Here is a 16,692-nt window from a genome sequence, read left to right on the forward strand (position 1 = left end):
GGGTTGGTGCTTTTTATTCTTCAGTTGCTGGGTCCTAAAACCTTGTAGGGCCTGAAATCCAATATACATTGAATTCCTAGTGTGGACAGAGAGGGTTCAGTTACATTTACTTGCTTGCTGAATTTCCCCAAATTCCATTGTCTATCATCCCCTCCTTCAAATGAGATGATTGCCTTCGTTTTCCTTATTCTTCCACCTGGGCCAATTCTATTCCCACTAAACACACACACACACACACACACACAGAGAGAGAGAGAGAAGGCTATGTCAGTGGGGCTCCTTTGAGTTATTATCTGTCCTCCTGACACCAGCTTCTATTGCATTTAATTATTTTTCAGACACTCAAAGCACTGACTTATGCACCTACTGTATATACTTCTATATTTAGTTACTTACATTTAAATAGTCCCATGTAAAATGACAAAGAGGGGTTAGAGGGGAAAAACCTGAAATAAATGGGGACCCATCTCTAAAATATGCTCCCATGTCGTTCAGAAAGAAATTCTTAGAAGTAGAAGCAACTGCAACACCCACCCACCCCCCAACTCAATCAAAACATCCCATCCGGAAAAGACTGACTTGTTTCTTTTTTCTATTGGAAATGAGCGGTAAACTGAGTTCATTTTAGCCGTGTTTTCTTAGCTGACTCTCGGCTACAATCAAGCCATTTTCGGACACATTCCCATGTAGGTACCAGGGGTGCTCTGGAGGAAGCTGTCGACGCCTGTTCAGCTAATTTAGGTTTTCTTTGTCTAATTACTGTGGAGCTTAGGGAAAAGGAGCCCGGCTCAGGGCAGTAAACTGACACTCGGTCTCTGTGTGTGGTATCCAGGCAGGGTTTGATGGAAAAAGCCTGCTTCCACTCAACTTCAGGTCACTGTCTGGGGCCAGCCCCAGCCCAGCCCCCAGCTTCCCCCTTCCCACCCCTCCCTCTCCGCTGCTTCTACAGCTCCACCAGCATGCTTAGCCAAGAGCAGATACTCTTTTTGGTATCTCCAGGGGCACAGATAGCTAGTGCCATTCCTCCCAAAATCTGCTTCGGTTCTGATCCAAGGTTCTTTGCAGCTGGCCTTTCTCTAGATCCCTGACCGATCTCAGATTCTCTTATCCTACCCCCCTTGCCAGGCTCTCCAGCACACATACATGCACCTCAATCCCTTCAGAGTAGACAGAGAGGTGTGTCCAGCCCAGCCTCCCATTTGGTCCTCTGGTCTACAGCACCTCCCCTTCTGGGCCTCCTGCATCAGCCCATGTGTGGCCCAGCCAGCTCCCAGGCCTCAGGCTCTCCTCCTCCCACTTCCAGCCCCTGTCCCTGGTCAGACTACATTTCCTTGCACGTGTAATCCAATAACTAACTGTCGGGTCTCCTTGGAAGTGATTCCTCCCGAGGGCACATCCTCTCTCCCAGCCTCACTCTTACTTAGAGAGGAATTAGCTACACTGTGTTGGAGTGTTCTCCTACATAAGGCAGCTTGGAGATGGCACAGCATTTTTGGTGGACAACATGAGACTGAGGAGGTAAATTTAGTGAGAGTTACACAGCCCTTCAGGCCTGAATATAAATACAGCTATCTCACTTCTCTCGCCCAGTGTCAGCCTTCTTTCTGCATTTCTTTTCCTTCCTTCCTCCTTCCTTCCTTTCTTCTTTTTTTTCCAAAACATCAAGTGGAAAACTGAAAGGAAGTGGAAACCAACGCAAACATGAATCCTATTCTAAACCTGGGTTGAATTTACTCTATCTATACCCATCTTCTCAAAGTTCCAAACCTGTTCAGGATCCTCTGGCAGCACGAGACGGGGGCAGGGGGCGGGGGGCAGGGGGCAGGGAGAAGGGTGCTTTGCAGCGCCTCGGCTTCTTGCCCTCTACTAGCAACTGTTGCGGATCTTCCAGGCCCTGTCAGAAAGAGAGAGGATTGGCACTTTACCTTTGGGCGTTTGGCACCCTGGCGTGTGGCTGAGGGCTGTAATGTCTAAATGATGTTGACAGATGGTGTCAGTGCGGGCACGGGGGAAGGCAGCTAAGGAGGCTCCCGGCGACGGCGGCAGCCCCAGCACCAGCGGCAGCACCACTCGGCCCAGGAGGAGCCAGGAGGAGGAGGAGAACGGAGACGGGGTGGGAGACGGAGACGGGGTGGGGGTGGATTGAGGGGACAGGGGGTAGGAGGAAGAGAGGGAGAAGGAGGAGGTTAGCGGAGAGAAGAATGGGTGGGTCCTCTCCGAAGGGGGTGGCTGTTTTCTGGGATGGGAGGCAGGGGTGCTGTAAGGGGAGCGAGAAAGAAAAGCTTATAAAGTTATATCGGTGGTCGAGTTTTGCTGGAAATGGGAGTCAGCCTAGCAAAATGTGATTCTGTGGTCCCTCCGTTTGAAAGAGGGTGGGTAGGTGAGAGGGAAAGTGGTCGAGAGAAATTAAAAGGCCAAGGAAACCCGTGGAGAGAGAGGAGCGAGATAAGAGACGGAGCCTGCCGCCAGGTTGGGAGGGGGGAGGAGTGAGCACTGAGGCCAAGCGCGCCCTCCCCAAGACGGCGCGGAGCGTGGAGGGGGCAGGGCGGGGTGGGAGTGGGGGGAGGGAGCGAGGGAGGGAGGGAGGGAGGGCGGCCGGGGGAGGGCGCGGGAGGGAGGAAGTCTGAGAGACAGAGCGAGGAGCGCTCCTGAAGGAAGACGTCGGGCTCGTCCCCGGGGTCCCTGCCGTGGTCCCAGCTCGCGGGCGCAGCTGCCCGGCACGCAGCCTCTTTGGTTCTACGGGCCCGTAGGCCATTGCGCAAGACAGGGGCCAGAGGCTCAGGGGAGGGATGCGCCGGGCGTTGCCTCCGGCCCGCTGCCGCCGCCGCCGCCGCCAGAAGCCCCAGCGGAGCTGAGGGAGGCGACGCCGAAGCGCTGGCTCGGAGTGGCCACCGCTGCAGCCCGGGCGGCCGAATAGGGCGCTCGCCCGGCTTCTGGGCCGACCCCGTTCCGGCGCCTCCGTTCCCGGCCGGGGGCCCGCCCCTGCGGCCAGGCCTCGCTCCCCGGTCCCAGATGACCACCGAGGGCGGGCCGCCGCCGCCCCCGCCGCGCCCGCCGCCGGCCCCGCTCCGCCGCGCGTGCAGCCCGGCCCCTGGCGCACTCCAGGCCGCCTTGATGAGCCCGCCGCCCGCCGCCGCCGCCCTGGAGACCACCTCGTCGTCCTCATCGTCTTCCTCAGCCTCCTGTGCCTCCTCCTCTTCCTCCTCCAACTCGGCCAGCGCCTCCTCTGCCGCCTGCAAGAGCGCGGGTGGCGGCGGCGGCGGCGCGGGCGCCGGGAGTGGGGGCGCCAAGAAGGCGAGCTCGGGGCTGCGGCGGCCAGAGAAGCCTCCTTACTCGTACATCGCGCTCATCGTCATGGCCATACAGAGCTCGCCCAGCAAGCGCCTGACGCTCAGCGAGATCTACCAGTTCCTGCAGGCGCGCTTCCCCTTCTTCCGCGGCGCCTACCAGGGCTGGAAGAACTCCGTGCGCCACAACCTCTCGCTCAACGAGTGTTTCATCAAGCTGCCCAAGGGCCTCGGGAGACCCGGCAAGGGTCACTACTGGACCATCGACCCGGCCAGTGAGTTCATGTTCGAGGAGGGCTCGTTCCGCCGCCGGCCCCGCGGCTTCAGGCGGAAATGCCAGGCGCTCAAGCCCATGTACCACCGCGTAGTGAGTGGCTTGGGCTTCGGGGCCTCGCTGCTGCCACAGGGCTTCGACTTCCAGGCGCCCCCATCGGCGCCTCTCGGGTGCCACGGGCAGGGCGGCTACGGAGGCCTCGACATGATGCCTGCGGGCTACGACGCCAGCACAGGCGCCCCGGGCCACGCGCATCCGCACCACCATCATCATCACCACGTCCCGCACATGTCGCCCAACCCCGGATCCACCTACATGGCCAGTTGTCCCGTGCCCGCCGGGCCTGGGGGTGTCGGAGCTGCTGGGGGCGGCGGCGGAGGGGATTACGGCCCGGACAGCAGCAGCAGCCCAGTGCCCTCATCCCCAGCCGTGGCGAGCGCCATCGAGTGCCACTCTCCCTACACGAGCCCCGCGGCGCACTGGAGCTCGCCCGGCGCCTCGCCTTACCTCAAGCAGCCGCCCTCCCTGACGCCAAGCAGCAACCCCGCAGCCTCGGCAGGCCTGCATTCGAGCATGTCTTCCTATTCGCTGGAGCAGAGCTACCTGCACCAGAACGCCCGGGAGGACCTCTCAGGTAACGCAGTGCGCGCCTCTAGGTTTCCAGGCTCCACGGCTACTGCAACTTCCACAGGGTCGCCGCAGCCAGGGAGTCTGAAGGCACTGGGAGGAGTGGGTGGGTGCTGGGAGAAGAGGGAACCTTATTCATGGAGGGGAGAGGATTGAGGTCATACTGCCCTCTCTCATACCCTTGGCCAAGAGCTGGGCCTCCAGAATTTGCACTGCCAGGAGGATGGTGCGACTGACTTCCTGGGGTCCCAGGGTGTCCCTATGGACGGCAGGTCTCAAATCTCAGGCCCAACTTAGTTTAGAGAGAAGGCATGTGGTCTTTGGGGAGCCTGGCCAAGGAGCTGTGTCTGCTTCCGTGTGTGTGTGTGTGTGTGTGTGTGTGTATGCACGCGCGCTGGCACACGCAGGTGTGTTTAGTTTGTTTGCTGTTGCTTTCCTCCCAAAGTAGACGTCAGAAAGGGACATGTTTTGTATGCTGAGGGTGTGGGTGAGGAGGGGTTGCAACTGGGCCAGAATTGAGGGGAGGGGAAATGAGGGAGGGTCAGGGAAGAAGGCAGAGGGGGGATCCAGGATTGTTCATAGGAGGGAGGTGTTACTAATAGAGAGGGGCACCAGCCTGTGAGGAGTCCCTTGCTTCCCAACACAGTGGACCTACATTGATGACATGAGTCTGTCCTAGGCCAGGAGGACCTGAGGCCCACGTTGTGATTCCCCTGAGAAATGCTTGCCTCTTGGACTTCAGTTGTGTTGCTGGTGTAAATTTTGTTGGTTGAAGATTATGAAAATTTATTGACTTGCCGAAGGCGATGAAAGGTGGGAGGGAACAGATGGGGTGGAGGAGGGAATTTGAATATTTAACCAGGTTTCTCGGTCAGTGGAGATAAATTCTGTCATATTAACCTCTCTGAAGCACCCACAGGCTTAAAATCAGGCTGATCTGTCTATCTAATGGTGTTTTAGTTCACATCCACCTTTCACCCCAATTAGAAAAAGCCTCAGAGGATGATGCACACGATATATGTTCGGGAATCAGCCTGTGACATGAACTGCAGGGGAGACGGGAAGCCCAGAAATGGGCAAAAGATGTTGGTTCCCTGGACGGTGAAATTTCCCAAATAGGCCTTTTAAATGCGGGTCTCAGAGGTTAACTAAACAAAGACAGTCTCGGCAGGACCACACGGGAGAGGATTTTAGCCTGACTTAACCCACTGAGAGCAGAGTCTTGTTCAATTTTTATGGGAATTTCAACAAGTAACCAATACAGACGACCTTTCCCTCTTCATTTTTTTTTTTTTTAATCCCCTGGGACTGGCTGTCAATCACCGCTCACCCCAGGCGGCGCGCACTCCCCCACTCTCCTGCCCACCACTCCTCTCCCCGCTCAGCCCGCTGCCCTCTGCTCTCTGCCCTCCTAGTGTTCCCCATTCCCCTTCTCCAAGCAGGGTCTACTCAGTTTGAACCCAGACTTCGAGGTTTTCCAGCTGCCCTGAAACAGTACCCAAAAATTTAAAAACAAAAGAACTCGCAAGAAAGAAAGAGACTTAGGATTGTTCTTTGAGGCCGCCCTCGCCCTACCCAACACACCCAAGCTCACACACAGGTCTCAGAAATTCGGGACCCGGAAACACAAACTTGGAAAACTAAAACGGCAGAGCGGGAGCAGGCCGGCCTCCCGCAGCGGCCTTGCCCGGGAGCCTCGTACGACCTATGGGCAGAGCCTGGGAATCCTGGGGAGGCCGTCATTGGTGCCAAGGCCCTACCAGGACGCTCTGCCCCTTCTTCCCTCGTCCTCTGGCTCCCGTCCCTCTCTTTCCCCGTCCTAGTTGGCATCCCCCAGGCGGAGGAGAAGTGGGGGCTCAGCAGGAGCAGGCTGGGTGAGCGGGCCCAGCGGAGCGTGTTAAGAGTGCGCCGCTGGTGGACCGCGGCCCAACGAGGGACTATGGCCCAGCGAGGAGCTGGGAGGCGGAGCAGACCGAGGGGCTGGTAGTCCAAGAAGTTTCCCCGCAGCATACAAGCACGCACACACGCACACAACACACCCCCGCGGGCAGCGGAGTCCAGCTTGGGATGGGGCGTCCAAGGTCCGCGTGCTCAGGGAGGCCCCGCACCCGTCATTTATTACAGTGAGTCTTTCAAGAAGGAGCAGGGGCTTTTATCTCTCTCTGGTCACATCAAAGAGCTGGCGGCGGCCTTCAGTGGTCGTAACCCAGAGCTCTAGCTCTGGGTCCTGCCTGAGCCCGCTATTTTGAGCTCATAGAACTGGCACTGAAAAGTGCTGTAACGCGACGGGCGAAGGCACCTGTATGCAGAGCAACAAGCACACACCGGGGCCGCGTGGACGTGTTGCTGCCTTCTGCAATCAATGCGGCGCGCCGTTGGCGACAGTAGGTGCTACAAGGCAACAAACGTGGCTCAAGTCAGCGACCGCTCGCAGCCCTGGGATGCTGCCAGGCCAAGGCGGTGGGAGCTGGGCGCGAGCGCCGCGGGCGGGCGAGTACGGTTTTCACGCACTCAAAATTCGAATCTGGCCTGACCCCCAACATGCAATTTATGGTCCCATAAGGCGCGGGTACCCAGAAAATACGCAGGCGAAGAGGCCTTACCCAGATCAGCGCGGAAAGAGACTCTGTCCGGGAGAAGACCCGGCCGCGGCGCGCTCCGGACGCCACCGGCCAGTTGCGCCCCGGGGCCGGGAGGCGCTGAGAAAGCAAAAGCAAAAGTCGGCAGCGGGTTGCGGCCGGGCTCTGGGCCTCCTCAGAGCAGCGGCCGGGGAGGAGAGGAGAGGTGAGGAGAGGAGAGAGAGCCTTCTCCGCCCTCTGCCATCCTGGAGTTCTCTAAGGGGCTCCCCGCGCTGCCTGACACCTCGACGTGCAGAAGGGTCTGCAGCTGAGCGTTTATCGAAGAGCATTATCTGCTCCCTGGAGAAAGGCTTCTCTAAGGGAAGCCTGAGACTTTACTAACTTAGGACGACCTGTACTTTCTTTCCAGGCCCTTTGTCTTGCAAAGGAATTGTTTTCTCTCATCTCTTTTTGTTGTGACCTGCTATTCTGACTGGGCCAGTTAATTGAGAAACAGGCAGGAGGCTCAGAAGAAGAAGTGAGAGCGACAGCGGTGGTGTTTCTGTGAAGGGGGCTTGGCCTCTGCAGCCAGGCCCTGGCATCAAGGGCCAGGAGACCGGCGCTTAGGGAACCCTACAGAGAGTGTGGGTCAAACAGTCCCCTCGCGGTTGCACCCTCCGCGATTAAAGCGTTCCTGAGGGTCCGGGAATAAAAGGGGAATTCAGGCGCTCTAGAACCCGGTTTAGAGGAGGATCGTGCTCTTGTGTGCGGGCACGTCAAAACAAAACATAGTGATTTCACAGACCTCCTATGACCCAGTTTGAAACTTTGAGAAACTTCTAGAGGTGGGTTTGCTCTACCCGTTTTCTAACGAACGATAGACAAAAGGCACATCAACCCCTTTCTTACCCTGAGTCAAAATAAGGCGTGAGTTAAATTTAAATTTAAAAAGTAATATGCCTCATCGTAAAAAAAAAAAAAAAAAAAAAGTAACATGCCTCATCCTCTGCTGAGTGACTATTTCTGAAGAGCTTTTCCTTTCTTCTTTCAGTGGGACTGCCTCGATACCAGCATCACTCTACCCCAGTGTGTGACAGAAAGGATTTTGTCCTCAACTTTAATGGCATTTCTTCTTTCCATCCCTCTGCAAGCGGACCATATTATCACCATCACCACCACCAGAGTGTCTGCCAGGATATTAAGCCCTGTGTCATGTGAATGGAGGGAAGGAGGCCATGCCCTGGCCACTCTCTGCTCTCTCTTCTGCAGGGCAGAATGAACTGAGGTGGACTCCCCCACTATGCACGGCGCTAGCACTAAGTAGCACACCAGTCACTTAGCCAGAATCCCCAGGCCAGCGCTGTTCACTGATACTTGTCTACCATTGGTAGAAGGACAACCCTGGCAATACCCTAATATGAATATATGCAGGATCCCCACGAGGGAGAGAGCCAACGGAGAACTCAGCTTTTTAGCGGATGGTAAAAAGTCACCACATGAAAAACATAAACCTGTAACTCTGGGATCTTCATTACCTTCAGTCATCAGGGTCTGAAAAACGCAAGTTGTGTGTTTGTGTTTTTCTTTGTCTATGAAAATTTTTGTGCTTTTCAAAAAGGCAGTGCTAAGCACAAGACTTCAAGAAAGCCTCATCTTGTTGCCTAGCCAAAAGAGAGTTCTGTTCCGCCAAACACTAAGTTTGGATACAGGTGCCAAAGAACATTATTAAGAAAGTATTTAGAAACAATGTGTCTAGTTTAAGAAAGTGGTTTTCAGTATTGTGACAATACAACGTTTTTTTACAAGGTTGTTTTCTACCACCATATTTTAAAGATATTTTTATGACTTTCGTGTATACTCACACTTTGCTTGTATTTTAAAAGGAGGATATATTTGCACTTATGTATACTTTTACAGTTTGCCAAACTATTTTGATGTAAAATTTTTTCAATAAAATATATATAACAAATAGCTGTTTTAGAGACCTATTTCCTCCATGGGCATCCTGGGATCACCAGGCTCTCTTCTCTACCAGCCAGCAATGCAACTCTACACTGTTGGGGTTTTTTTCCCCCAAGTTGTATAATTGACGTGGTGTGGGGTCTGTGCCTTGAGTAACACAGGCCAGGTTCTGATTGTGGGTCTTCTCAGGAGAGAAAGAGATGAAGGAACTTTTTCTGTTCTTTTTTTCCTTCACCCTAGCTCCTTCTGGCTAAACAAAAACCAGAAGGTGAAAAGAACGTAAAAGAAAACCAGGCAAGATAATGAAGGCAAGAGTCTGACTTGAGGAAACCAAGTTTTGTGCCCCTTTTGTTCTCTTTCCTGTAGCCAGGGAGAGTTTTACCTTTTGCCCCTTTCTCTTTTCCACCAGCAGGGAATGAGGGCAGGGAATAACAGGCAGAGTAGAAAGTCACCACTTAGGGCTCACTGAGTGGCCATCAAGGGATAGGTGTTCAAAGAACGGGACCAGCTTCCCCTTTGCAACTCACAGTTTGGTGGGCGTACTGCTCACATTTTGTTGTGGGTGGTGGTCAGATCCTAAATAGTCCAGAGGGGGATGGCTGTGGAGCAGTAATGGTCAGTTTTTGACCATTTGGATCTTTTAATTTCCTTGGAGAGTAACAGAAGCAGGTACTCATCCTCATAAGGTATTCTGTGGCTGCTGTCTGTCCCCACCACTCCCAATTCAGAGCCTGACCAACCCTACTTAGCAGGAGCATTCTCAACCCCCACCCATCTCTGTCCAACTTCCTTTGTCCCCCTTGCTCCTTCCTTCCTTTAAACAAGCAATCTCCTTCAGGGATTCTCTCAGAGCCCCTTCTCCTTGCTTGATATCTGGAGCTTACCCAGTCTCAAATGCTACAGGCAGCTCTGGTAAAGCTCTAAGTTCAAAAGAGAGAAAATAAGCCAACCAGGCAGCAGGACTTTTTTTTTTTCCCCCTTTCCTTTCCTCCTCCTCCTCCTCCTTCTTTTTCTTCCTTCCTCTCTTTCTTTTTTACTTTTTTTTTTTTTTTTTTTTTTTTTTAACAAGCCCTCCTCTGACCAATCCTTCAAAATCATGGGCAGCCTTGGCAACAGTAGATCTGAGCAGGAACAGGAATGTTCTCAACCCATGATCAAGCTGCGGGTTTTCTTTCCCAAGTGAGAGTGGTATTTTGGGGTCGTTTGTTTGCTTGTTTTTGTTTTTGCTTTTCCTTTTGAAAACCCACCTTTGTTTCTCATTCCCTAAAAGGTCTCCCTACCGTCCCCCCCACCACCCCATCAGTTGCCAGGCACTTAATACCACTCAGTAGATATCTCACACAGAAGGTTTTTGTATTCCAAATGAATTTAAATCCAAAGACAGTATCATTAGTAAAACATCTTGTTTTCAAAAGTCTGAACCATCTTCCTAATCCTTAGGTTTCCTTTCTATATTTTCCAAAATTAAGCAATGATTTAAACATGTTTTTTGTGTCTCCATTATCATATTTGCAGTTAAATAGGGCTTTTTTTCCCTTTTATACTGAGCTACACAAGGGCCTGCTATAAATTATGAAGTCAGTTTCAGAGTTTGCTCCGACCACAGTGCTGTGTTTACATTCCTTCCGAGGCAGCCGGCATGGTCGTAATTTATATCCTAAACACTTGAACGTAACTTGTTTATACAGAGAATGACAGGACCTCAAAGACAAAAACGCTGAGTCTCTTGGGGTGACGGCTTTGGAAATGCTAGCGCGCCCCCTAGTGGTGCAAGTAGACACCAGCACGCAGTAATTCATGGTTGTTTCGAGCTGTGTAAGAGCTTCGCCCATTTTAGGGTGCTTTTCCATATCTCTATAATGTGGAGGTGTTGATCCTATTTACAGATGTGTAGTAGGTCATGACTATCAAGGATTCAATCTATGCTTTCTGATTTGGGTTCATTTCACATCTTTCTTTTTTAAAGTAAGCTCTGTGCCCAATGTGGGACTTGAACTCATGATTCTGATATCGAGTCCAATGCTCCAGTACTGAGCCAACCAGGCTGCCCCCATTTCACTTCTTTTAAAGCCGACATCGCATATGAGAACTTCCATCAACATTGCAGACATAGGTACAATGACAGTCTTCACTCTGAACCAGAATAACTTGAAGGGCTTCATAAACAGACTGCTGCCCGCCACCCACCCCCACCCCACCCCCACCCACCGGTGTTTTACTCTGCCTGGGGAAGGGCTTAAAAGGTTCTAGTCCTAATAAGTCCGCAAGTGATGCTGATGATGTTGGTCCAGGGACCACACTTTAACAACCACAGGTTTAGAAAAACAGACTGAATTACAGATACAGGTTCAGATGTGTGGGTGTTGAGGCTAGTCCCTTAATTAGTTAAGGAAAGATCTAAAAGCTTTTTTTTTTTTTTTTTTAGTAGTTTGTTCACCCAAATAGTTCTGTGATTGATTACAGGGAAAATACAATGCCTAATTTTGAGCCCTGCACCTGAAAATACAGCCTGAAAATACACCCAAAGTGATAAGTTCTCTTGTTTTATTCTAATAAACTTTGCAAAGACAAGTCAGGTGGAATTATTAAGGTCTACATGCCTCGGTGGAGCAATAAGTCTAGGGACTTACACACAGTATGATATTGGATTTTCCAGATGGAAGGAGGTGGTGCAGTCACCAAGCAGGAAAAGATATCCTTTATTAGTTATAAAATCTTTTAAGGGTGGAACATAGAGAAGGCAAAGAAAGGAAGTTGTGATCTCCGCATGTAGAAATAGTGGTTACTAAATATAAATCAGGTGGAACCATGAGGAGTGGATCGAGAGAAGAGAGAGACAGAGGGAGAGAGAGAGAGATGGAGGGAGATGGAGAGGGAGGAAATAGGAGGGTAGAAGGGAGAGGAGGAGGAGCGGGGAAGAAGGAGGGAGGGAAGGAGACAGAGTCTGGAAAGAGACAGGCAGAGATCTGGAGAGCAAGAGTCTCTGAAAAATATTTCATGAATCCCTGTACCAAAGCTAGCAGAGCAGGCTTTGGAGCTGGATTCTCATCCTCGGAGGTAACTATTATCTGTCCAAATCTGCAATGCCAAGACAGTGACTGAAAGGCCCATGTACTTGTTTTACTTGGCTTCTGCCCGGATTCTGGGGAAATAAGTGAGTTCTCTCATTGCGCACGCTCAAGTTTTCTGAACTGCTACCACAACTTCTAGAGAATTTAAGGAGAATAATCTTGAATTACATTTTAGAAAGTGGGAGTCTGATTTTTGGGAAAAATTTTCAGGTGCACTATACAGTTATGTCACTGTATAGTGTGAAATGGAATTAGCACATCCCTCCCAAAGGAAGAACTGTCTGGTGGATTCACATACACCTAATTACTGTGCATAATGGCGATTAATTCAAAATGGGCACCAACTTATTTAGAATGGAAATATATTTTAATGTGTTTTATCGGAACGGAAATACATTTTACCAAACCTGCCTCTAAGAAACACTATATGAGCAAGGAAAAACACTACAGATGTAGACATTGGGCCAGAGAGGGCCACAGCACAAGGATATCTAGATCATTTGGGGAAAAAAATGAAAGTCCTGGAAGTTCTTTTGGAGTTCAGAATGCCCTGAGCCCACTGCAATCTGACTGATAAATATTCAGCTTTCCAGTTCCTGGGAGACATGACCATCCCAGGGCCGATTCGCCAGTCCTCTTGGCATAAGTGTCTGCAGGAAAGGGAGAGGGGAGGTCTGGGGGCAGCACGGAGGTTCTGTCCCCAATGACATTCCCTCCTAAAGTATCACATCTTACTCTTCCAGCTTGAGAGCTGCTCCTACAGATGGGAGAGCCAAGGAGCCTCTGCCAGAGCCAGTCAGTGGCTTGGTCCCCCAGACCGTACCATGTCACACCTCCAGTAACTGACAGAGCACCTCCAGCACCCCAGACTGCTTTGCATTAGATTGAGTTGGGCTCCAGAGTGTGTGGGGAGAGGAGGACTTTCTCCGTCTCCCTCTCCCTCTCCTTCATCATTGGGACTGTCATTTCATCTCCTACTCCCTGAAAGCAGTCCCTCATCTGCAGACAAAATAATTAATCTCTCATCACTGGGGCCTCTGGCTACTATCATTTGGACTTTCTCTGGGACTTCCCACTCCCATTTCCTAAGCACTTCCCCGTGGTGCCCCTCCCTTGTCCCAGGAGGCTGTCTTTGTCACCCTCACTTTGTTTGTAGAGAAGATGGAGGCTTGGCCCAGGAGCAGTGTCTGACAGTGGGCTCAGGAGGCAGCTGGTATGTGTCCCCTCTGCTCGGAGGCCCTGTCCACGTGCAGAGCCTCACACTCGGCTCTGTCTCCATGATCTCATGTCATCTAGGCTCCCCTTACTTAATCTGTTCACCTCAGAACAAACCAGACGGAGGTAACCTTAAATCATGGTGTGTGTATATGGGGTTGGGGGGACATAGTGGATGAGCCAGAAGATGATCTAGGCCAAGGGCTAATCTTCAAAGTGAAGGAAAGAAACTCCTATTAGGAAAGAACTGCTTTACTTGATTGAAACACAAGGTAACTAGGCCAGTATTTGATTTCTGAATAGGGACTCCAAAGATATCAAATCAGCTAATATGCTCCCATTTTGAGGGCCTGCAGTTACTTGAAGAGGCATTTGCACACACTATAGGGCATCACTGCCCAAGTGCATGGTAAAGGGACATGGGCAGCTTTGAAAACCACCCATGGCCATCCCACTGCCTACCCAGCCAGCTGAGTTGGCTCCTTGGAGGGGGGTCCTGGGCCTCAGGGTCTTAAAAGTTCCCCAACAGTGCTTTTACCTCTTAGGCCAAGACTGAGAACCATGAATGAACATTATCTTATTTATGTTCTACAGAAATCTTTTGAGGAAAGTGTTACCGACATAAGCTTGCTGGTTTGCAGGTGAGAAAAGGCTGCCCCATCTATCATGCCAAGGTGTAGGCCACATGCTAGGCAGAATGGCAGTCTGTCCTCAAAGTCTTCCTTTGTGGTCAGGGCAGGAAGGAAGGTTCTTTCCAGGAGAAAAGTTGAGTTAAGGGAAGGCACAGGGTGAAAGAACATGGACATTGGTTGGGGGAAGACACCAGGTCCCTGGGTTTATCACCCAGACGTCCTAAGCATGTGAAACATTGCAGTGATGCTTTCCACAGGGCAGTCGTCAATATTCTAATTGGATGGTGGTAGTGTCCGTAATGATGCAGGGGCCCCAGCCCTGGCCCCAGCCCTGGCCCCAGCCGCGGCCCCAGTTCCAGCAATATTGTCAGGTAGGAGACATCCTGCCTTGTGTGTAGGGAAGAGGCCAAGAGCATCAGAGCCATTGCTTAAAGAAAAATAACACGAGCAGACATGCACACAAACACAGAGGCACTCACAGACACATACATACACCAACACACTCACACACACAATCTTCTATTCAGTTGTGCTCTAATGCCCAGTAAGGAAAGGCTGACATCTTTCACACCTGCCATCTTTCCAAATCTCCAAATTCACTGCAACTGTGTAAAATTCACCTTTAGAGGTTTTGTTTGTTTGTTTTTCTAATGGTGGGACTTTCTTTACCCTCCTCTAATTCTAGAAATGTAAAGACAGCTGGTTTTAAATTAAATGGTGGCTTTTGTTTTCAGAAAAACTCAGCCCCTCTCCCCCACCCCAGCCATAGACAAGACTACTGGCTGGAAGCAGGGCAGAGTGCGAAGTTGTCCAAGACATGCACAACAGAGCAATACCACAATGACGTATGGCTACTGATGGCATGGCGCTACGAGGGTGCTTGTGGGCAACAGCCATACCCTTTTCCTCTGGATGATCCCTTCTTTACAGGCAAATCCCAGGTCCCTAAAGGAACCAGACAGATGACCAGGAAATCCTCAATCTAGATGTGAATGAACCAATGAATGTCCAAGCCAGGAACACACTAAGGATGATGCACCAGCTTTGAGTCTTCCCTAGCAGAGAAATAGCAAATGAATGACCATGAACAGTCCACTCCAAGCTGTAGGGGAGAAACCCTATCCTTTATTGTGTCCTGAAAATATCTCCTGCAGAGAGTACGTAGGCTCAAGAAAATGTCTCCCCACTTTTAATCCCACAGGTCTCTTCCAAGCAGCACACCCCGTTCCGTGAGCAGGGATGTCCGAGGCTGGCAGAGCTGGCTTTGCTGACATTTTAGCCCTGCCGCTCACTGCATTCCTTCAGTGGTGGTGCCTCCGTTTCCTAAACTGGCCAAGGGGGTTACTGACACCAACCTTAAATATTTGATGGGATCATTAAGGGCTACAAAATAGTTAGTTCCTGGCACAATGCAGTAGTCAAGACACAGTTCTTCAGTTTTCTGCAAAAGTAGAAGCAGGACATGGTAAAGCTGCAAAAAGCCTGATGTCATTTCATGTATGAACCAAGTCCCAACTAAATCCTAGGCAGAGGGAGGAGAAAGGTTACTGTTATCAGGGTATGCAGAGGGAGGAATTGAGGCACAGGATAGTTAGAAGTGTAATTTTGCTAAGGCTGTCATAAATGGGTGATTAAAACAGTAGGAGTTTTTTGTTTTGTTTTTGTTTTTTTCTTTTCTCTCAGTCTCTGAAGCCAAAAGTCCAAAATCAAGGTGTCAGCAGGGATGGCTTCTTCTGAAGCCTCTCACCTTGGCTTGTAGATGGCCATCTCCTTCTTGTGTCTTCATGTCATCTTCTCTATGTGTGTGTCTGCCTCTGTGCCCAAATCTCCCTTTACATAAGGACACCAGTCATATTGGATTTGCACCCACCCTAATGACCTCACTTTAACTTGATGACCTCTGTAAAGACCCTATCTCCATATTAGGCCACTGGGAGTTAGGGCTCTAACATGTCTTTTTTGGGGGAACACAATTCAACCCATTACAATTATAAACCAAGCTCACAGCTGGACAGAATACATTTGATTTATTAAGGTCCCCCACACAGGGCTTTCTCCATTGTCCAAGAAAATTTAGAATAAGTAAGCTCTCTTGAAGAATGCTTATGACAGTTGGGCCATTGAAGTCCCTCCTTTCAGCCCCTTGAGTGCTGAGTGGACTGGATGCTAAACTTTGTTTCCTTCAGCTAGAGGACACTCTGAAGTGGGTGTGTAGAAGAGCCCTAGCTCCTGGCTAATCTTCATTCTTTCGGGAAAAGCCTCCAAAGTACTGCTCCACAAGTCCCTGGGAGGGGCTGGGGTTGGCCCTGAAACTGTATCGGACATCGGCCCCGCAAGGATCACACCTCCCAAAAGAGAAGGAAGACCAGCAAAAAGATTTTTTTTTTCCTTTTTTGAACTGGAGAAGAACTAGTATTTTATTAAAATTGGTGTTATGAACATTGGGAGTTAATGAGAAACAGCTCTCTGTAGGGTTACTGGATATTCAGGTTCTCTGCTAATCAGCATGCAAAATTTATAAATCCTTAAAATAGTCTTATAGGGTTTGTATTATTACTAAACCCATTTCCTAGATGAGCAAACTCATTCACCAGTACAAAGCTAGCAACTGGGAGGGTGGAAACCCCAACCCAAATCCATCTGACCACACGTGTCTGTATTGGGCAACTGGAAAAGGATGGGATAGCACTACAGTGGGGGAGACTTTGTTGAAGGGCAGGGATGCCCAGCATTCCAGGGTGTCCACATCGTCTACCCTAGCGATTCACGAGATGTCATGACCTTTGTCCAGGAAGATCATAAATCGCACGAGGCACAGCTGAAACCATGGCAGACATCACCCTTCCTCAACCCACATAAAGAAACAGACCATTGAGGAGGTCAGGCAAAGGCAGCGGGACATCCAGGAGTCCTACCCTTTCCTGTAAGGGCCCAGCTGAAAACCCACCACGCAGAGACAGCCCCCAGAGCTCACACCATCGGCAGAAGTGTTGATTCCCTGGGATCCCACACAGAGCAGTCTGATCTGCCCTCTGGCCAACTTCCCACCCTGGATATAAGCTGGTT

At 50.9% G+C, this 16,692-nt stretch overlaps 1 protein-coding gene across 1 annotated transcript; it reads left to right on the forward strand.

The window, feature by feature from the left end:
* The first annotated feature begins 2,593 nt into the window (after window positions 1-2,593).
* On the forward strand, window positions 2,594-8,715 carry FOXF2 (forkhead box F2). Its single transcript, XM_004753744.2, has 2 exons — window positions 2,594-4,195; window positions 7,798-8,715. Exons 1-2 carry the CDS (start codon window positions 3,013-3,015, stop codon window positions 7,962-7,964), a joined length of 1,350 nt encoding a protein of 449 aa, XP_004753801.2. The 5' UTR covers window positions 2,594-3,012; the 3' UTR covers window positions 7,965-8,715.
* Window positions 8,716-16,692: the final 7,977 nt, after the last annotated feature.

This window comes from Mustela putorius, unplaced genomic scaffold, assembly GCF_011764305.1.
Source record: "Mustela putorius furo isolate JIRA1106 unplaced genomic scaffold, ASM1176430v1.1 tig00000117_pilon_pilon_pilon, whole genome shotgun sequence".
Lineage (NCBI taxonomy): Eukaryota > Metazoa > Chordata > Mammalia > Carnivora > Mustelidae > Mustela > Mustela putorius.

Coding starts and splice junctions, on each gene's coding strand:
- FOXF2 (XM_004753744.2), top strand. CDS start 3,013: ATGACCACCGAGGGCGGGCCGCCGCCGCCCCCGCCGCGCCCGCCGCCG. Junction 4,196..7,797: donor CGCCCGGGAGGACCTCTCAG/GTAACGCAGTGC, acceptor TTCTTCTTTCAG/TGGGACTGCCTCGATACCAG.